Genomic DNA, 23,684 nt, shown 5'->3' on the forward strand with positions numbered 1-23,684 from the left:
CCTAGAATGCAGATAGACCCAGCTGGTCCTGATTCCTGTGTGCTAAGATTAAAGGTCCATGCCACCAAGCACAGCCACATCTTTTTTGTTTTTATCATTACACTTTTAGATGTATTTCTGCTTCACGGTGTTTTAAAATATTTTCAAGTTTTTTTTAGTTTCCCTTCATACATCATCTGATTCTGTTTATACTGTTTTCATTACTGAGCAGTATTTTTTTCTTTTCAGTCTGTTATTGAGAACTTTTATTTTGTTTTAGCTTTTTAAAAAAATACAATCTTCCTCATCCGTAATATTCTCCTACCCTTGTTATTATCCTTTTTTATATTTAACTTTACTCTCCCTCTATTTCCCCATTTTCTTAATACAGGGTTGGGGGAAAAGAGGTTAACAGTTATTTTTGAGATGAAAACAAAGAAGGGACCACAGGGGAGGGAGGCCTGAGTAAGGGAAAAAGCCAAATGACAAGAACATGGGTGAGGATAGCAGAGGAGTATGACAAAACATGACATATTATTTATGAAAATGCCATACCAAAACTCATTACTTTTATAATAACAATGTCAAAAGAAAATAAATTTTAAAATATATGTAAGAAGGAACACTGAGAACAATTTTTAAAGCAAATCGGGAAAAATTATGTAACTAACCTCAGCAGACATAAATAATAAACACATGAATATTTCCAAAATCAACAGTAAAAAAGCCTAATATTTTTAGATAGCATTTAAATATATTAGGGTAACACAAACATCTTGACTAGCATGTTTTTTCCCCCAGCGAAGTCCCAATGCCCAATAGAAAGTGGTAGCTACAGGAACATTATATCCAGATACTAACATCTAATCTGGAAAGGCTTAACCTAATGAAGATCAGAGAAGGTGTCAACAGCATGGACTTAACCTACTAAAGTAGCTTCTAGAGAATTTTTATTGACAGACCCAGATCTGAAACTACAACAGAAGGTCTAGAATAGAGAACATAACTTAGTTATTAGTTTATAAATGACAATGACAGCAGAGGTATTACAAAGAAGTACCACTTAGAGCTCATAGTTACAGGGAATGCTATGATAAAAGAATCCAGCTGGCTACAAAACTGAAATTTTATTTTGCAGTTCACTTTAAAACCAATTACAATGTTATATAGTATTAATCTCAAAATACTATGAACAAAAAATGTGTATCTATTTACTTAATAATATACTCTTAATTATTGTGAAAAGTGCTCATTGCCAAGCTTTTACTTGTCTATTGTTACTAATTCTAGCATAAGCTGAAAAATGGTGCAACAAAAATTTTGCACAGCCTTTAGATTACTTTTCTTTAAAAACAACAGACTAAATTTAGTGTATTTTTAATTATTATCTGAAGGTATCCTGTCAATGAAGAATGGAGACAAGGAAGTTAAAATACTCTTGCCTAAAAAGTAAACTGTCTTTTCCAAGTCCATTACAGCTGCTGTTCTAAAACAAACAGCTAGAGGGTTGGGCTTGGGGAGATGACTTGGGGTTAAGAATGTTTCCTGAGTTCAGACCCCAGGATCCACAAAGTGTTCTACAAATGCCTCCAGCTTCAAACAGGGAGAGGACAGGACGATCACTAGGGATTGCTCAATTCTAGCTTATTAGAGAGACCAAGAGCCCCCCCGGTGAAGAGAGAGATGACCTTTAATATAATAGGTAAAGCGTGTTAGAGGACACCAACAGTTTCTTCTGGCTTCTGTACATGAGCACTCCTACACACAAAATACATATAATCACATCACACATAATTTTTTTAAGTGACAAGTATGTGAAATATTAAATGAAAATATCTAATACGATAGAAGTAAGTATGATTCATGTCTGTGCAGGTAGAAAACTGTATACATTTGAAAACAAAGAAATTTGCTCAGTTGGCCTTAAAAATAAAAAGTAAGCCTGTAATCTTTCCCTGACTTTAAAGGCAGAAAAAAGTCACACTCACTTAGAAAGGCAGGCAGGCAGACAGGCAGACAAATAAAACACACACACACACACACACACACACACACACACACACACACACACGAGAGAGGGGGGGGGGGGGGAAGATGGGGATGGAGGGACGGAGGGACGGACAGACAAAAGAAACATGGTCTGTACAATGTCTCAGAACTTGGCTCTGAAGAACGTATCTTTACGACCAGATTCAGCTAATGCTGTCTTTGCATAAAAATTACCACAAAGGCACTACATTTTTCTCATTAGAACACCTTTCAGAATGTAGTCAATACATCCTACAATTAATAAGAGTTAATTTGGTCATGTTATTTCTAAAGTTTCCTACTTTTCTCACCTCCAATTTTTTCCTCTTAAACAACTGGTACCTTTTGGGGCATAGGACAAAATTATGTCAAGATCTTCAAAGCAAGATTCTCTCTACCACCCTCAACCTGCTAATAAAGAAATTAACCATATGAAAGGTTTGAGAAAACAATCCATTCCCAAGCAAAGGGAGTAAGTTGGTAGTATAAAGATTTTGAATAAGGAAGTTCTGCTTGTGATACATAGGGAAAGTAACAATGTAACTAAAACACAGAAGTGGGGAGAGTTACCATCTGTCAAAGTTACTAGTCTTAATAAATTGGAGCTACTACAGCAATACCTTGGGGTGGGTAAATCTTGGGATGCTGGTAAATCTAAGACCTAGAGACAAAGAGATTCAGTATCTAGTAAAAAATATCTGTATCTACTTCCTTAAGTAGCAACTTCTAACAGATATGACACAAGAGGCAAACAAGTTGCCCTGTGCCTTTTAATAAGGAAAACAATCCATTCTTGATGTCATGACCTAACCATTACCAAAAGACCTCTTTAGGGAGTCTATGGGTGGGGACCACAAACATTTAGATCAAGGCAGTAATTAATGGCTTTGGCAAACTCATAAGGGACTTTCAGTTACTCTGCTTTAGTCTTTTGCCTTTCAGGGAAAACTCATCTCTTGGCTTCTAAGATGCTTCTCTCTACTGGCCTACTATCCCCAGAATCATTTACTTTTGCCCGTTTTAAAAGCTGAAGATAGGCTGTCTTCAGCTGAAATGGTATTTCCATATAAATGATTTTTCATCTCAATCTTTTAGGCTAGATCTCATTCTTGTTCCCACTGTTGTTAAGAATGTGTATTTCCCACACACATAAGTTTCTCAGACAAAACAGCAGCATGTCCAACTTAGCAGACATTTCTGCTTAAATGACTGACACAGTAAGTAAGATAATGACTTTCTAAGAAACAAGTTAGATATTCTCTCATACTTGTACAAACACACACATGTACACACACACACACACACACACACATCAGTCTTTGAATCTTAAAAATCTTATTGTCAATGTGCTGATCTTATTTTCATTTCCCTGTGACTGTTCAAGCTTTGCTTTGTTTCATGGCTAACTAACTGCCAGAACCTTTTCAATTACACCACGATCAATGTCACTGTTGTTTTAATCCATACAACACAACTGGATCCATAAAAGGTAGTATACACGCACAATTTCAGCATTTTGGCTAAATATGAGGCAGAAAGATGGTGAATTTCAGACCAGCCTGGTTTCTGTAGGAATTCTATGTCAACTAACATGCAATATACATTTTACATTTATCACTTGTTCCAGCTTGCCTTCAGGTAAGAGACTTACTCTTTAGCAGGTCATATAAGAACTTGGTGGTTTTGTTCCCATCAGTATTTCCAGTTCACATATTTGATTCTGTGCTATACGCAATAATACACAATTATGTATTATACTTTCTCAAAGTTTGCAAACACCTTTCTGTAACTCTGTAATATCCAGTCAATTCAGCTAAGGTGTTACTTTTCCAGCAAATTCCCTACTATTTTCTGTGATATGATTGAATCAGGGGCCTATTCAAATATAATTTAGGTGGCCTATATCAAAAAGTTCACATCATATGGTCTATTTACTGTCTATTTACTATTTGTAAACACATGTCTTCAAATTTTATACCTCCAATTGTTAAGAATAGTGGTTGGTAAAAGGATGCAAATACACCAACCCATATTCTTACTGTAACCTCTAGTAAAAGCAGTATTTTATGTTCTTTTGCCTTAATTTCAATGAAAAAGAAATAAATTTTGCCTTTCTGAAAGGAGTATGAGATCTCTGTCCCTTCTCTCCCTCTACCTTTCTGGAGATACTACATGTACCTCACTTTATGTGCCTGACTCTGCCTCCTCCAGAATACTGCACTTAAGGGCATGCATCACCACACCCAGCTGGGATCTCTGTTTTTCATGTGCTCAATGAACTTTTTTGTATTTTTGCCTTAGTCCTGAGAATTCATCAATTCTCCTTTTCTTTCATAAACATAATTTCAGGCAGTGATTCTGAAACCAAGTAAAAAGATTGCAAGATTAAATGAGAATTAGAAATTAAAATTTAACTTAAAATTATGCTATCTGCTTCCTTTAAAAAAGGTCTAAGACAGTATTAATTATTAAAATAAGCTAGCACTAATAACAGTAGTTTCCTAAAAGGAAATTTCACTTACCAATTACAAGGATTTCCTCTAAAACTTTTCAAAGCATTTATGAATAAGAGTTTAGCTAGAGGTTAGAACATAGCTCAGTGGCCTCGTCACTGAGCGCAAACTCTTAATATCACACAAGCGTTTAGGACATAGTTTCTTTGTAGAAATTAACAACACTGGGTAAAGCTTAATGGCTTTTGTCTGTACCCCTTGATAGGCTGTCCATTTCTTCTCTAAATCTGTGTCTAGAGCATTCTGACCCAAAGCTCTTACAAACCTGTTTGTAGTTGGCCTTTGCAGAAGACACAAGAGAATTAGTCCCTTGGTAAAGCTTTCAAATACACCTGAACCAAGAACTTACAAATGAAAAGTCTTAAAAAAACCAAATGTAATAAAAGAAAACAATGGTTAGTCCTTTAGCCAATTGTTACCCCAATAAATTATGGCAATATGTTGACACATGAATCTTCTGTTTGTTGTGAACTATTGCCACAAGCTTTACCAATCCCTCTTCAATTTTCAAGACCAAACTGTAAACTACAAGACAGTTCAGCGTGTTTTGTGCTTCTAGAAAGCAGAATGAGAAAATACCCATTATCAGTTTGACTTTACAAGGTAAATACGTGTAGTAGATAGAAATGTGCCCTGATACCCATTGAAATGATAATACAAAAATAAACTGAAGAAAAAAAAATAGGTCTCAATGCTAAGTAAATGGTTCAGGTTAAGGGAATGTGCAGAAAACCCAGTTAGTTCCTACCACTCATACGAGGCTGCTCAAGCCAGGCCTCTAACTATAGTTCTAGGATATCTGACACGTGGCCTCCGTAAGCACCTGCACATAAACTAATGCAAACACACAGACACACATATAGAAAATAGAAATTAATAAACAGAAACCAGGCTCTATTAGCATTTCTACTCTAATGTACCATTTTTTATTATGCAACTACAATTCACCATATGAATGAAACTTTGACTTTGGCACAACTAACAAATTATTTCACATTCTTAAAAATGTCTTTTTATAGTCTAGATAAGATCATATAATTATTAATATGTTACTTTTCCTTCCCTTCTGTATATGCCTACAAGTAAAGGAAACAACCAGGAATCTTCACTTAAATACCCTGAGATATACATTTTCTTTTAAGGCCAGATAACAAATAATTTCAACTCTACAAGTCATACGATTCTGTGATAAATCATACAACAGCTCTTTTGTAGCCCAACAGTGACTACATGCAGTATATATAAAAAACTATTTACAGTAAGTGGTATGCTAGATTAAGCCAAAAGTAGTTAATTTGATCATTCCCTGGTTCAAGTACTCTCAAATGCTGTTCTGAATATTTTATTAAGCTCAGAAAATAGGAACAAACACATTTCACTGTTGTTTCCTTCAAAACATTCCAAAAGATTATGTATCAAATTCCTATCAAGTCAGATAATCCTATATAAATTTGATATTTACAATCCATATTTCTCTTAAAGAAAGAACTCCCATATGGTACTTTACTAACATCAAAAATGGAAAAGCCATGCTTTTTTTAAATAATCAAAGTGACAATGGTGTACGTTTTTTATGGTCACCAAAATACAAACCCAACATAATTATGTCTCACTATTTTAGTTTGTTAATGCTTTTGAAGGAATTCCTTCACATGCTAGACAGGACTTGACCTAAGTTTTGAAAACTAAACATTAACCTATTAAATTAATGGCTAGGGTGATATTCAGTTACAATTTAAGTCAACTACTAATGTGAATATGGCAAGCAGAAAGCCAACACAGATACCTGCTCTGCATGAGTTTATAATCTATGATGAGAAAGCTTAGAAATTTTAGTTTTGTTTCCTAAAAATAATGGAGATGAAAGAAAGTCAAAGTAGGAACTATTGATAGTGGGAGTGCAATGCAAATGCCCAATGGATTAAAATTAATAAAAAAAAATGCAAAAAATTCTTTCAGACGTTCTTTCTTTAGTTGTTCTATAGATAACTGAGTATGTAGGTAGCTCTCAATTTATGTGCAAATTTACCCAAAGAAAAACAAAAAGAATCTATAATCATTGTTACTTTAGTTAAAATTAGCAGCTGGAAAGATGACTCAGTAATTAGGAGTACTTGCTTTAAGAAGACCTAGGCTTGATTCCCACAACCTACATGGAAGCTCTGTTCACTCCATCTCCAAGAACCTGATGCCCTCTTCTGAACTCCACAGACAAGGTGTGCACATACTCATTTGGCACAAACTCATTTGGATAAAAATTAAAATAAATAAATCTTTAAAGTTAGCAGCAGTTCCCCAAAATCAAAAATGAGAATTTCAATTTGAAGTTTTCTCTCCCACTTCCTTGTTTCAAAGGCAATTAAGGACTTAGTGAATGCATGCTTCTTTCAGCCTACAGGGTAAGTAAGGTTTAATAAGTATAACCATAGTAGTGAGGTAAATATTATCCCTATTGAATATAATAGTTCAGACACTTAAAAAAAAAGTTGAAATGCTTCCAAAATAATTATTCTCACTGAAAGCTGAAAAACTCCACTCCTTTTTCTTGAAGCAGGTTAGAAGAAACAGGAGCAAATGACTTCCTACGTGCTTCTTTTTTAAAACACAGCTATTTTAAAGAATCAAGCATTAAGGACCACAAATCCTAAGCAAAGAGTATCAGGTATGCTCAGAATTTCTATCACCATTTAAAGGGAGTTATCTTAGGTTAGCATGGGGTTCTCTGCATATAATACTTTTCTACAACTTGTCCAGGCTCTTGTTCTACAATTAAAAATATGAAATAACCTTTTATAAAAGCCCTACCATCATCCTATGTGATTAATATTGAGAAACACATAAGTGTACCACATAGGACATATGTAGCTGTGATTATACTATTAAAAGGTCTAAATTTTGGAACTTCTGACCTTGGAAAAAGTTCAAATTTAAATAAAAACTTGTTAGAACATGCTTTTTTAAAAGTACCCAAATTTCCAGTTTCCCACTTAAAAAAAAAAAACTTCAATTCTATCTACCAGCAAATATAAGACTTTAAAAATGACTTACAGTAAATATCCGCCTGCCAGTTCGATCAAAAGTTACACAGTACACCGATGATAAGTGTCCAAGAATTCGTTTATGCATCTTCATATGCTGATATACTGCAGTTGGAACAAGTCGCTCAAGTCTGTATTTCCCATTCAGCTTCCTTGAAAACAGAGTATCCGCTACCAAGAAAATGGGGAATATAAATGTACTCCAGAAACAAACTAGGTTTCTTAATTCAGATTTCTAGAATTCGTTTCATTTATCACATTTTGGTTTTTTTAAAAAAATCTTTCTATATGGCTCCTACTTTGAAGTGTTCAAAGTAAACAATAAAAATAATTTAGTTCCTTAAAATAAGTGTCCTCATTATTCATCTTATAAATAACCAAATCAAGTTAAATGATGTATCCAAAGTCACAATATAAGCATGAAGCTAGGATTAAAACTCAAACTTTTTTACTCTTTGGCCAGGTTCTCTAAAAACAAAGCACTCCATACATACATACATACATACATACATACATACATACATACATACACACACACCCTCACCCTCCCATATTTTTTAAGGCTAAGAAATAAGGTTCCCTTACAAAAGCAGCTAAATCTGGACTCCAAAGATTAATAATACTCAGCTACTCTGTCTCCCAGAATGATTTCAAGCAAATCTTTCCATGACAATAGAAGTCACTTAGACATCTTGAGTTCAATGGTTTTCTGCTTTATGTGTTGACTCCAACACAAAATGTTCTCGTTTCACTCAATTACTACTTACTCCCTATATATAACTTAGGGACAGAGAAGGTACTCAATACATCTATGCTCACCAATTAATGTTTTTAACAGAAGGTGGCTCATTTCTCCCAAAGCAATTCCAGCTATATTGGCTAGTTAGCACTACAAGTTTCTCACTTGAACTCAATCAGAAAATTTCTACAAAACAGTGTGTATAGTTTATATATACCACATTACATGTTACATATACTATATTATACATACACAGATACACACAGTATGCTATTGAACTCAAATTAGAACCTAGCAATTATACCCTATAGTTTATGAACGAAATTATCTCACATATATGTAAAGAATCTTGGTGTTTTTTTCCCACCTGCAATTTTTAACTCACACTACATTTGTGTGAGTCCTGCTGAAAAGATAACAAAACTACATGCTTTACAGATTTTAAAGTAACACTATTTCAAAGTAAAATTATATGATGCTTATACGGTCCATTACTACAAAATCATATATTTGAATACAAGTACCTACTTACTGTTAGCTTACAAATGATATTCAATAATCTAACACCTGAAACCATCTCTAAGTCATCGAGAGCTTTGAATTAACTTAGTTAAGTTCAAGCAGATTATACAGTAATTCAGTTACAGGAAACTCAGTAAATTGCCATGATGGTTTTGTCTCTGACATGTGTCCCTCACACACATAAATAACCAGGTAATAAACCATCCAATGCTTGGCCTCAATTTTATTTTGCAAACACAAAACCAGTTATCAGTTCTCCTTAGAAGCAAAATAAAACTATATTATTCAAATACCACAGACCACTGACATCTCAGATTCACCTGTCTGTACCATAATAACTAATGACATGAAACTCAAATAACGACAGTGTTATCCAGATGTACTTTAATTCCTTCTTACCCAAAACCTACAAAATGCTTAGAATTTCAAATTTTATAAGAATATTTAACACTGCTTAGGAATGAAGACACAACTGTTGGAGACAAAATAGCAAAACTATTATTTCACAATGACTAGCAATAATCAAAATTTTTAGTCAAAACTTTTTTAAAAATCAGAGTTGATAATATAAAATATTTTATGCATGAAAGTGTTACTGCCTTAATCTTCAAGATAATTAGAATTAAACTTAAAAATTCTACCCCACAGGAACAGTGAAGTCTGCAATAAAACATCCTAGAAACACAAGAAACTATCTTTAACTATCTTAGTGACACTGAACAAGCAATTCATTACTTAGAACTCTATCCTATACGAGGAAATATGTTCTCAACTCACTTATGAACCTACCATCAGTACTAAAGATATGATAAAGTAAGACAAGTTGTTGATTCAAACCTTGTAATTACAAGAATTAAAGAAGAAAGTATATATTAAAATAAAATTGAGGAGGTCAAATTTGGGGAAAAAACTATCAAAGAGGTAGGACATTTTTACAAAGAAAGATAATCTAGGACCTCACATTTTTTATTATACCATGACTATAATATCTATCTGTCTATCTATCTATCTATCTATCCATCCATCCATCCATCCATCCATCCTAATGGATCTAACTACTTCACTGAAAAACAGAAATTACCTTGTATTTCATTCACAAGCAAATGCAGAGTCTTTTAAACAAAAAAGGAATATAGGTGAATCTTAGTTAATAAGATATATAAGGTTGTTCAATGTAATTTAGTTTCATGGTAAAAAAGACAAATGACAATTATTCACATTATAATAATGAGCTGATTATATATTTTTGAGTGAAGGAAATACCTCAAATTATAGAAATTTAACATTTTTTACTGGCGCAGAGCATCAATTTTCAAATCAGCATGGCTAAACAGAAGCAACTGTTCTCTATGAGATTACGTATAGCTTTAAGTAGAAATATAACTTTGGCTTAAAAACGTTTTTTTCCTAATTATGGTGAAAGGAGTTCTAAAGTCTACCAAATAACACTAAAAATTTTCCCCTTGGGAATTCTTTCTTATCACCCCAAGCCAAGAAGATACCCCTCTAGATAGACTAGTGAATTTCAAATGTTTCCTAACTTCATGTTCCATGATTACCACCTTTTCTACTCATATCTACAATATTTTCACTTCAGAATAATCACCAACTTCCTTTGATACTGATCTACCAAGGTTTTACTTACACTTGTCTCATGTGGTTAATATTAACTGTCAACATGAGCAGTAGGAAGCAGGTCTACAGGCACACTTATAAGGGATTGTCTATATTAAGGCTAACCTCTGACAAAGTCTGTGATCAATTAGTGTGGGGAAACACATCTTAATTATGGGTGGGAGCATTCCCTAAACAGGGGATCCTCGATTATATAAAATGGAGTGGGCAAGCTAAGCACTGGCATGCATGAATGAAGTCATTTTCTCAGTTTTAAACTGCAAATGCAATAGAACTGTCTAATTTTAAGTTACTGATGCCTTGATTTCTCTCCTAATGAGGCACTGTAACCTGGAATTCTGAGCCACGTAAACATTTTCCCCATTAAGTTGATTTTACCAGGGTATTGTATCACACCAACAGGAAACTAACCTAAGAGCTATCACACTTCCTGTCTGACTTCATTTGTTACTTCTCTCTCCTTTCTCAGCTCCAGTCTCTAATCGGCTTCATTCTCCCAAGACATCAAACACGTTCCTTCCCGATTTAGAGTGTTTGCATTAGCTGTAGCCTCCCATGTCAGGGGTTTTTGTTTGTTTTTTAATCTTTCCTCAATTTTCTGTTACCTTTTCTATGAAACTCATTTACAGATAAAATCACATTTTTTGTACCATATTTATTTCCTGCTTCTTCCCATAACACACAACATAACTCCACAGATAATGTATTTTTTTTTGTTTTGTACTTGGTCTAAAACCTAGCTATTTTCAGATCAACACATATTTAATAAATTAACAAATAATATAGTAATAAGTTTAAGAATAAAATAAAAGCAGAGGATACATGTATCTGATAAATAAAAAGATATTTTCTATCTCCAAATACTGCTTTGTATTTCAACTACTCTGCTAAATTGACTTAATTTACAGATGAGAGCATAGCTAAATTATGTTTACTCAATTTTCTGAAAATAAATCAATAATGAAATAAAAATTTTGGAAATTATTAGCCATTGGAAATTATCAATCCCTTTAACTATAGATGAAAAGCCTACAACATTATAATAATACATGTGTATGTAAAACAATACATGTATATGGAAGGCAAGGCATCCACCTGTAAAGTTCAAACCCATTAATTTCTGTACCAGAAAAAACAAAATTTCCCAAACAAATCACTTCTTTCTTCCAGTTATTTACCAAGAATTGAGCTATTTCCCTAGCCACAATTATGGTACACAGTTAATTAGAAAATAAAACATAATTGCAAAAGTACAATGCATAACCAACACCCAAAGCAATTTCATAAATTGTACAAGCTATCTTCAAAAAACAGTACTTTAACACCTATGCTGTATTTATGTCCATGCAAGTTATTGTTTTTCCTTTTACTGAAAATATATTCTTCTCTCACATAATATATCCTCATTACAGGTTGCCCCCATTCCCTGCAGGTCCTCCCCACCTCTCCTCCGATCCTTATCCACTTGCCCTTTCTATCTCTCATTAGAAAAGAACAAGCTAGGAGACAATAATAAAACATGACACAATAAGACATAAGATACAACTATCACACTGAAGTTGGACAAGACAAAGCAACAAAGGAAAAGAGCCCAAGAGAAGGCACAAGAATCAGACTCTTTCATCTACACACTCAGGAGCCCTATAGCAACACTAAACTGAAAGCCATACGTAATAAATACACTGAGGAACTGGTGCAGACCTGTGCATGCTGCTTCAATCTGAGTTCTTACAAGTTTAAGCAAGTTACTCTTTATAAACTTCAGTTTCTCCAGACATGTTATGGAAAATCATTTCCATTTTCCACAACATACTTGGCTCTTATGTAATGCTGTCCTTTGACACGTTTATTACATTTTACACATTCACTAATATCAATTTTTCCTATCTCACTTTCTCCTAATTCAGCAGTCCTCCTGAGAAAACAGTACAATATCTACTTTTCTTAAAATATTTTTGTTTACATTTCTCATTTAGTCTTTTAATACATCTGCTACTTTAATATACATTATAAGGTGAGTTTTTGAGAGTGATCTCCATAGTTTCACACATTTAAATGCTTAGTCACCAGGGAGTACAGCTCTGGAAAAAATAAACGGATTAGGAGTTGTGGCCTTGTTGGAAGAAGCCTGTCACTGGGGGTGAGCTTTGAAGTTTCAAAAACCCAAGCCAGGCCCAGTCCCTCTCTACCTACAATTCAGGATGAAGCGCTCAACTACTTCTCCAACACCATGGGTGCATGCTTCCACATGCACCACAATGATGCTAATGGACTAAACCTCTGAAACCACATGCAAGTCCCCAATTAAATGCTTCCACTTGAGCTGCCCTAGTCGTAGCATCTCTTCGCAGCAATAGAACAGTGACTAAGTAAGACATAGTCGGTACCGAGTGTAAAGCACTGATCTAATAGGCAGGACCATGCTTTTTTTTGGGGGGGGGGGATTGGAAGACTTTGGTTAGGACTTTGAACTAGAAAAAAACAACTGGATGCTTTAAGTGAGGCTTAATGAGCCATCCTTATTGGAACATGGAAGACAGTACAGAGACCTAGTTCAAGAAGCTCCAGAGAGGAAGAAAATTAGTAAGTGGCCTAGAGACCATTTTTATGATATTTTGTCAAATAATATGGCTGCTGTTGCACTTGTCCTAAATATCTGCCTAAGGCTAAATTGAAGAGTTATAGATTAATGACATTAGCAGAGGAAATTTCAACACAGCCTAGTATGAACTGTTTTGCAATTATTAGTCATCACTTAGGCAGATCTATAATGAAAAGGAGCAAACTGAAACAAGGAAAAATAAAAATGTACAATTTGAGAAGAAAAAGAGTACCAGGAAGTATAACAGAGGTCAAGGAGATAAAAATTTTAAAGAAAAGTCTGATGCTAAATAGAATAAAGGGAGACCTCAGTGCAACATTGCACCCAGCTAAGCTTCCAACTTGTGAAAAGGGTTTAAGGGAAAGCTTAAGTAGTGAAAGAACCCATCAACAACAGAAAGCTGATGCAAATGTAACTGAAAGAGAGAGGACCAAATTCCAGCCCCAGCAGGCAGAACTTAGCAGCGTTAGCCACATGGTAATGGATTTAAATTCAAGGATACAAGAAAAGGGCTGTACAATCTTTCCCTTTGTAGTCTAAGAAAGCCCCTGAGGCCAGGCATGTGTCAGGGGTGTCTCTGCATGGAGACCCAGGGAGGCCACTACATCAAGCTGTGAAGGTGAAACATTGACTGTGTCGGAGAGTCCAAGATGTGGAGATGCCAGGACCATGGGACACCTGCTGAGAAGAACTACAGAACAGTTAAGAAACCAGTCCAAGAGCCAAGTATGAAGTTAACAAAGGCAAAAACTTTGGTGATATTTTGTTTATGATCAGAGTGCAAAGCTAGCCACACTAATTAGCCATAGAGGCCAAGTAGTGGTGGTACACACCTTTAATCTTAGTACTCAGAAGACAGAGGCAGATAGATCTATGTTAGTTCAAGGTCACCCTGAGCTACACAAAATTGATCCAGTCTAAAAGAACAACAGAGTTCGCACAAAGATGATCTCAGCACTCGGGATACCATGCCTTTAATGCCAGCACTAGAGAGGAATACAAGGTTGGAAGAGACAGGAGCTCAGGGCAGTCTGAGGTTTATGAGAGATAGTTGCAGTCTGAGGACAAGATCACCATTTCGGTCTAAGCATTGATAACAGTTAAGAACTCTAGTGGCTGGCTGCTTTGCTTTACTGATCTTCAGCTTTAACCTCAATATCTGTCTCTGAGTTTTTAATTATTAAGACCAACTAGAATTCATGCTACAGAAAATAGTTGGAAATCTGAAGAGCCCTTTGACTTCAGACACGAACATGCAGAATTGAGTTTGTCCTGCTGTTTTTTGGTCTTGCTTTGGTCCAGTGTTTTTTCTTCATTATGCTCCCTTTCCTCTTTTAGAATGGTAATGTGTATTCTATGCCATTATATACTGGAAGTATGTCATCTGCTGTTTCATTTTGTGAAATGGAGGTTACAGTTAAAAGACTGCTGTCTCAGAAGACTCTGAACTTTTAAACAATATTGAAACTGAAAGATTATGAAAATTTTGAAGTTGGGCTATAAATACGTTTTGCATTATGATATAGCCACAATCATATGTGTGCTGGGTTTTAATGGAATGTGGTGGTATGAATGAGAATGGACCCAGAGCCTCATATTTGAATGCTTAGTCACTAGGTAATGAAACTCTTAGGAAGGATTAAAAAGATTAAGTGTGGCCTTGGAGGAAGTGCCACTGGGGGTGGGCTCTCAGGCATTAAAAGTCCAGATCAGGCCCAGTCGCTCTCTGCCTGCAGAAAAATGTACAAGCATTCAGGTAAAACTGTAATAAATTACCCAAGTTCAAAGATCAAAATTAACTGTAAATTAAAAATATTTTTAAGGTAATTCTAACATCTGATGTACTACCTATTCTGTAGGAAAGGTGTTTCCCCCTGAACATCAGAACTGGAGACCCCAGAGCTACAAATTTACAAAAGCAAAGCCCATCTATTCACCTAAGGAATACGAGAAGTCAACTGCAAATTCCAAACTCAGAGGAACAATTTCTGTGAAAGGACAACTAGAAGGAGAAAATAAAGAGGTAAAACATGTAACTCAGAAAGTATCTCAGTATAATTTGAGCAACCCAAGTCTTTTTTATATACAAAATAAGAACTCATATAAGAAACATTGGGATGTTTTAGTAGAAGTTTCAAATAATTATACATTAATATTATTACCCTACCATGTCTAATTTAATTGTGACTGTGGTTTAAAAAACACAGACTTGAAAAATTTCCTGGTGCCCTCTAAGTAAGATTTATAATTAATAAACACCAAAGTGTTCTTAAAACAAAACAGAAACTGTGATAATCTGTAGCAAGGTTTCATTATAATCTCCACAATGTCAAGAAAGGCTTTCTAAATAAGGCTTATACTCAATATTTGTAAATTGAAGACTTTGGATGTCTATGAAACTAAATTTTAATTACAACAAAGTGATAAAAACTTAAGAGCACAAAAAAACCCCAAATTATCGTATGTACCATCTTCAATTTTAGTGAAATAGTTCTGTATTCATGACCAAACATTCAGAGAGCAATATCTCTATGATTGTAAATTCACTCTAAGCAAATATTTGTCTTTAATAGGAAAATAGTGATTTCAAAATTTCTATCATAAAAATATACTGTATGGCATAAAGTATTTAATATGCTATATATTTACATAAAATATTTCAAAGGACCACAAGAATTCTAATAAAAAGGATGTATGATAATGACAGTCAAAAACAACAAAACACTTTATAACTTTCTAAGTCATGACACCAAAATCCATACATCAAATATATTGAAAAAAATGACTGAAGAAAAAAGAAAGCCATCAACACATCTAGCCATTCCAACTAGAGAGGCTCCTGGTAGACGGATTTCAATAATGTAAAATCTGGGCCAGAAAGATGGACCAATGGAGTTTAATCCCCAGGGTGGAACGAGAGAACAGATTCCTACTAGCTAATCTTCCTTCACATGAGCACTGTGGCATGAGCACACCCGCAAACAAAAATAAATGTATCTTTTTAAAAGTTAAATAAATGATAGAAGATGAAGTTCAAAAATGCTCAGAAATGTCAATGCAGAGTATCTGGTAATAATGGCTCATAATGGGTAATATTTATTGAGTGCTTTCCTACAGTCTAGAAACAACTCAATGCACTTTGTATACAGTCTTACCTTTACCATAAGAACTGTATGCCTCTTCAGAAAGAAAACAAAGTAAATTGTAATGATCCCAACACTGTGGTGCCTGCACACACAGGAATACTCCCCACCCAGACACACAAATTCACTGTGCTTTTAAAGTAAGATAGATCATGATAGTTACGTTCTATTTTATTTAGGAAGCAAGACTTAAAAGGGTACATCTAATTCATTACAGAAACATGAAAATTATTCTGAGGTTACTATTAATAGATATTAGCAGAAAATGACAACCTAAAAATCCTAACTTGAAGGCCAGACAGCATGCAGGAAATATTTCAACATGATTTGGTTCATTTCTATAGCACCACCTGGAGCAGAACAAGACAAATCACATAATGAACAGCTCCAACATAGCCAATGATAATTACAATATTAGAAGGACAATACCATAATCAGTTTAATAATTATTAAGAGAGGTAATGAAGAATAGAAGATGGAAATAATCTCTTGGGCAACCATGAAAGCTTTTCTCCTTATTTTACTAATGTAATATTTTACTAATGTAAATAAAGGGAATGGAATACTTAGGAGCTAAATCTTCACATGTTCAATTTTGTCTTTAGTTGTTTTATTTAAAAAACAACAGATTTAGTAAATAAGAGATGAACAATTCCTAAAAAAAGAAAAAAAGCAGCAAAGCAGGTGAAATTTCAGGCAGGACGAAATGATAATCTCAAGAATTATACAAAAAGTTTCATGAGCCAAATACAAAAGGAATAAAATGAAAAAGAAAATGACTATAATTATTACTAGAAATAGTATTTATTTCCCATTTCCTTTACTAGAAATCAATCTAGTAATACTTCAACTAGAAAATACTACAGTATAACAATACTTTAAAATTTTAAATATTGGCAAGTTTAGTTATTTAATAAAAATTCTTTTAAAGATTTTAGTTTTTGGTCGTGTGTGGTAGCACACACTTTCAATCCCACCCAGATCTTGAGAGGCAGAGGCAGGTGGATCTCTGAGATCAAGGCCAGTCTATTCTACATAGAGAGTTCCAGGACAGCCAATGCTACACAGAGAGACCCTGTCTCAAAACAAAAGTTTAGTTTTTGGTTGGTGCTGGGGAATCAAACTTACAACCACCTTTAAATGTCTACACTTAAAAAGTTATATAGTTTTTCTCTATGTCAAACATCTCAATTATTTAACTTTGAGCCAACTAACATTTACAGAGCACATATGAGCCAAGTGTAGGCAAAAGGATGTTAGCAGAGAAGAGAAGACTTAATGCTGTGGATGGAGATTGAATCTAGCAAGGAAGACAGGAATTGAGGACTCCACAACATTGTTGTGGAGTATTATTTTAACTGGACAAAGATGTGTTACATTTATTTATGCTGTAGCATATTACTTTAACTATCTAAAAGTATGTTACATTTGTTACATTTGATTGTGCCGCATTTATTTAATGATGTAAGAATGTGCGTTTAATGATATAAAGATGCACTGCATTGCCTGCCTAAGGTTTTATTAGACCTGATGGGTCTAATAAAAAGTTGAATAGCCAATAATAGCTAGGCAGGAGAAGCATTGGCAGGGTAGAGAGAATAGGAGGAGAAATCTAGGCTTGAGAAGGAGAAGAGAATGAGGAGAACAAGAGGGACACACCCAAGGTCAGACATGAGAGCAGTGAAAGTAAGATATACACAGAAGTAAAAATCACAGAGGCAAAAAGCAGATAGAAAATTAGGAACACATAGTAAAGGCTCCAAACATAAGAGGAAAAATCCAACTAATTTCTCTAGAAATCTAAAAACTGAAAAATAGACAAAAATATTGACAGGAGGGAAATATATTCCCAAACTGAAGGAACAGCATGTACAATGGCCTTGGGACTTAAAAAGGCATTAACAAAATGGAGACAGGAGATGTGGCTCAGAGGGTTAAGGGATATGCTGCCAAGCTGAATACCCAGAGTTCAATCCCCAGGACCAACATGAAGAAGAAAAATCAATTCCCACAAATTGTTCTCTGACCTCCATACAAATGTGTAGTACATGCAAACACACACCACACACAAACAAAATAAACACAATTAAAAAATATAAGAAGTAGTTACAGAGCTAGACAAGGTGATACAGGCTTATAATTCCAGCTCTGCAAAGTCAGTCTGAAATGCAGAAGATCCTATCTTAATAAAATAATGAAGAAAAAAAGGCCCAAACACAGTTAAGTCTCGTTTAGCACACAAAATACAAAAAGACAAGGGTCAAGAGAAAAAAGTTAAGAAGAGTGATAGATGCATTGTAAATAAATTCTGGTGAAAATAGTCTAAGGTCTTTAGGGAAAAATGAGAGATTTGCTTTAAGATAACTTACTGTGGTTTTCTCTCTTAGCAGCAATGAAAATGAAACTGTAAAAAATTCAACTAAAAGTAAAAGCTAATTTAGTGAAACACATCCAATTATTCAAACTACAAAATTTGGGGTTGGGATGTAGCTTAATTGGTAGAGTTCTTGTGCATTATCCACAAACACTAAGTTCTATTCCTAGCACAAGATAAACCAAGTGTGGTAAGGGTACACACCTGCAATCTCAGTTCTCAAGAGGTAAAGGGGAAAGAATTGCAAATCAAAGTCATCCTCATTTATAAGTCAAACACACAAAAATTCCTATAATTTTCTTAAGGAACCGAGTACCTGATGTCAAATTCAAGTACTTACCTCACAATACATAAACTCTGAAGAATACACCACACTTCATTATTTCTACAGTTCCTATACTAAGGCACACTTCTAACAACTACTATATTCAGATAATAAATGAACACAGCTGGCATGTTAATGCATAACAATTTCACAGATGTTAACAAGGTGCTATATTACAGTAATATGAAGTCAAATGCAGAAGCTGCAAACCAAAGCAACCAGAGAACACACTCAATTTGTTATCACACCTACAATTTGGTTTCTTTGTTAATAAAAGGGGTCTCTTATAGAGCTGCTATGAAGCACAAATGACACCACTTGTTCTGCAAACTCAAAGTTATTTTATACAAGCAATGATTTATATTGGCTATCCCTAAGCAATCAAAGCATTATATGGTATAAAAGTAACTTTATGGAAGACTATTTTTTTTTCACTGAGTCTTACTGGAGGAGCTAAATAAAACACTAATGTCTAAATAAAATCAACTCAGCCTGATTATGAACTTCCTAATTTCCAAAAATTTTCCCAGGAAACGTTCAAACATTAAATTCAAAGACCTAATGAAAAGACAGCAATCTGTTTCATTTAAAACCCAACACAGCCGGGCAGTGGTGGCGCACGCCTTTAATCCCAGCACATGGGAGGCAGAGGCCGGCGGATCTCTGTGAGTTTGAGACCAGCCTGGTCTACAAGAGCAAGTTCCAGGACAGCCTCCAAAGCCACAGAGAAACCCTGCCTCAAAAAAAAAAAAAAAAAAACAAAAAAAACCAAAAACAAAACAAAACAAAAAACACAGAACTCAATAATCACTATGGAAAATATACAGTGATAACTGAAAGGAGAAATGGTGAGAACATTCCTAATTAGTAGTTGAGTTGCTTGTCAGATATATCCTGGGATGGGGAAATCTTTTATCTCGTCTATAACTTAAAAATAATTTACTTAAAACTTACCCCTTTGTTTTGTCAACCACACTTGAAATGGAAATTTTTAAAAAAGAAACTTTGGCATAATGTAAATACATCATGGGAATTTTGGAGAACTATCCTATTTTATAAGGAAAAGAAAAAGAAAAAAAAATGACCTTAGAGGGGCAATGCCCCTTTCTGTTTACAGAAGATATAAAAGTGAAAAAAATTTAAAGTTAACATTGCGCCAAATTGAAATGAGAAATAAAAAGATAAATTAAGAAACAAATGGCACGGGGGCGGTGGTGGCACACGCCTTTAATCCCAGCACTCGGGAGGCAGAGGCAGGCGGGCCTCTGTGAATTCGAGGCTGGGCTGGACTGTCCGACAGCCTCCAAAACAATAGAGAAACCCTGTCTCGTAAAAAAAAACAAAAAAAAGAAACAAATGGCAATACAAAAAGAAAGTAGCTAAGTTTGAAATGAAAAATCACAAACTGTAAAACTGTTATACTAAAACTATGAGGAAGAAAGCATAAGAAAATGACTTGTGAAAGGAAAGCAGCTACTAAGAAAGCAGGCTGCAGTGACTGTGCTCAGGTGAGGAGCACTAAGTGACAAGTATAGAGGAATAAAGTATGAACGGAAGGGGAAGAAGGAACAACAATGGTAGGGAACATTGATGAACAGGAAAAGCAGTATAGCATAATTTGCAGAATTATTTTTGTTATATTAATATTAAAACAACAGTAAATCTTACCAATAAAAGATAAATAAAACATAACCAACCATGATTATACATCATGCAAATATCAGGATATTTTTCAAAAACCGGTAAGAGGAAATGACCCAGAATGCATCACAAAAAGAAAAATGTAAACAGAAAAGAGAGTAACAGACTAAATAACAACAACAACAAAAAAAAAGGCCTTCATTTGATTTATTTAAGTCCTAGAAAGAATAATGATGCAGACATTATTTTAAAATAAGAATTTTTCAGCGCCACTAAAAGACATTAGGTAGGAGCGGGCACACGAGAGAAGTTAGGACTAATCTAAGATCTCTAAAAGCCAGGAGCTGACAAATTGGTAGATGAAACAAGTATCTCTAAAATGGCATAATTTACCTGTTTATATTTCTTTGGGAAGAGCAAAGGTAAAGTCATATAAAGTTAAGATTATAGCGTTAGACAATATAGTGGAAAGGAGAAACATATAAGACAAGAATCAAAAAGGCGAGTCCTAAGGATGTTCTACTAATTTATCAGGACAAAGTCTAGCAGTAATAGAGCTGACAGGCTGTGTCTAGAAAGCAATTCAAGAAAAACTTATATGCAAATTTGTTTTCTTTGATACTTTCTAGATAGAACTATACAATGCTTATTAAAAACAACCAAACTAGTTGTTTAATAACTAGCTGTTTACATTTAACTGGAATTATGATAATAATAAACTAAACAAAATATAATTTTTAGTAAGGAAGTTTTAGGAAAAATAAAACATTAATGAGATGACCAATCTTCATAAGAAACAAGGCCTATAAAATTTACAGCTGTACATTATGACTTCATTATTAAAAGTATTTATGTAAGAAAATCTGAGGATTTTCTTTTTCAATGTTGATATTATGTAATACATGCATAATATAAAGTTCTCTGACAACACAGTAACTAAAAATTTTCTTTTCAATTATTTTTTACCTAGAGGAAACCACAATATGGTAATGTCAACTCACCAATGCTAGGCGGACTACCATAGTTAACTGGAGACTCTGGTGGCCTTCCACAATGTAGTGCAGCCAGAGCAGATCCTTTCCATACCACATGCTTGCAGCCTATCAAAACATGCATTTTATAAATACAAAAATAATAAAACACAAGAATTGAGAAAATGAATGTCTAAATTGTAATAGAAAACATCCATACTTTTATTTGTACGTAGCAAGGACTGTCTCCCAGCTCCTAATAAAGTTTGTACTCCAGGGACACTCTGAGGAATTTCTTGCTCAAGAAGAGGTCCTAGTCGATGACAGATTTGCAGCAAGTGATCAGGTGCAAGATGTCTATAATACTTCACCTGTTGTGTCAAAAACAGACATAGGCACCTATTACGTTCCAGACAAACAAAAATATTTGCTATGTAATGTTAAGTAAAACAGTTACAAAAATTAGTCTGTTTAGGCTGGTCAACACTGTTTTCACTCCAAGAGAAATTAAGATTACCATACTGGTGTTTAATAGGTTTCTAGTATATGAAACATTAATGCCAACCACCAGTTAAGTGCAGCACACATTAACAAAAGAACCCAGTAATGTTTAAGGGGCCTTGAGCCAAAGTCTAAAAGTATTTGGGGCCTTAAGCCCAAATTTCAAGCCCATTGGGCAAACACTTAAAGTAATACTGAGGACTATGTAAATAGATAAATCCTTTTTATTATGTCTCATATATCTGTTACATTCTTTTTATTTTCCCCTTTCTTGGTGTTGGGGATAGACCTTATGGCCATGAGCATGCAGGGTCACTGAGATACACCTTTAGGTTTTATTATACACTGAAGAGTAGCATAAATACTTTTTAAAATTGACTAATAAACAGACTTCTAACATGAAGTCAATAAGAGAACTCTTACTCCAGAAGACATTCCTGTTGTAAATGGAGCCATGCTGTCACACTGATAATTAAAAATAGCAATCTAGAATGTATATATTTAAGTAGTCAAAAAGGCTTGGAAGAACGAGTAGCTTTAGAAAAAAGATAATAAAATAAAATATATATTACAAGCTATGTACAATATACTACACTACTCTGGCCAGTGTCAGTAAAGTCTCTGAGACTCCAGATAATTTCTGTTTCTAATTTGTTTAACCCATGATTTCCCTGACTTTTTTAGTCACAGCACTACTTTCGCCCTAGTATCTGTCAGATTCAAAACATGCTTTAAGAAACACTAACAATGCCAAGTGGTAGTGTACTTGGGAAGCAAAGGCAGGCAGATTTGAGTTCAAGGCCAGCCCAGTCTACAAAGCAAGTTCCAAGACAGCTAGAGCTGTTATACAGAGAAACCCTGTCTTGAAAAACCAAAACAGAAACACTAGTGAGTAATAAATTAGTAAATTAAATTATCTTTATTGTTAGAAAGAAAACATAACAAATGATTTTTAAAATTATATTTATACTTTTCATTGATAAGCCCCAGAAAATTTAGGATTCTGCATACAAGGAGCCCATAGTTAGTTAGCAAAGTTATCTAAACTGCTCAAAGTATTTTGAATGTTCTTACCACACAAAGATACAATCAATGTATTAGGTGATATGCTAAATGCTGACTGATAGCAATACAATAAATATGTGCCTAACATTGCACTTTACCCCTAAAGAATTCTGTGTCAGCTAAAAATATAACTAAGCCTGAGAAGATGGTTCTGCAGGTAAGAGTACTTGTTGGTCAAGCATGGGGAGCAGAGTTCAAATCCCTAAACCCACATGAAGATCCAGAGTGGTCACACATGCCTATAACCCCGGCATTGAGGACAGAGATAGGAGAACTGCTGGGGCTTACTGATGGTTAGTCTAGGGCCAGGATCAGTAGAAGACCCTGTCTCAAAGGACTAATATAGAGAGCCATAGAGGAGAACATCTGCTCTCTGTCTGTCTGTCTGTCTGTCTGTCTGTCTGTCTGTCTCTCTCTCTCTCTCTCACACACACACACACACACCTTAAATTATATAAAAGAACTTTAAATAAAAAGGCCTGAAGTATTTGCAAGGTGCCTTTTGGATCAAAACTTGCACAATTATTGTTTTAAAATATTTTTCTAAATTTACTTGTTTCTTGACGCCACCACTGCCTGCCAAGACAAAAAAGCATTAGATTCCCAGG

General features: G+C 34.6%; 1 protein-coding gene across 6 annotated transcripts in view; it reads right to left on the reverse strand.

Moving 5' to 3' along the window:
- Positions 1 to 23,684, reverse strand: part of LOC101834187 (pleckstrin homology domain interacting protein) — a 109,762-nt gene that overhangs the window by 73,558 nt on the left and 12,520 nt on the right. For 5 of the 6 annotated variants that reach the window (XM_040740284.1, XM_040740283.1, XM_040740282.1 and 2 more), the window contains 3 exons: positions 21,731 to 21,881; positions 21,541 to 21,639; positions 7,569 to 7,729 (listed from right to left, as the gene is read on the reverse strand). In XM_040740284.1, the coding sequence (XP_040596218.1) occupies positions 7,569 to 7,729; positions 21,541 to 21,639; positions 21,731 to 21,881 (411 nt within the window). Of the gene's footprint in view, positions 1 to 7,568; positions 7,730 to 21,540; positions 21,640 to 21,730; positions 21,882 to 23,684 lie in introns of those variants that run through there. The other variant, XM_040740286.1, reaches the window with a different exon arrangement.

The sequence above is a fragment of the Mesocricetus auratus genome, unplaced genomic scaffold, assembly GCF_017639785.1.
Source record: "Mesocricetus auratus isolate SY011 unplaced genomic scaffold, BCM_Maur_2.0 Super-Scaffold_100691, whole genome shotgun sequence".
NCBI lineage: Eukaryota > Metazoa > Chordata > Mammalia > Rodentia > Cricetidae > Mesocricetus > Mesocricetus auratus.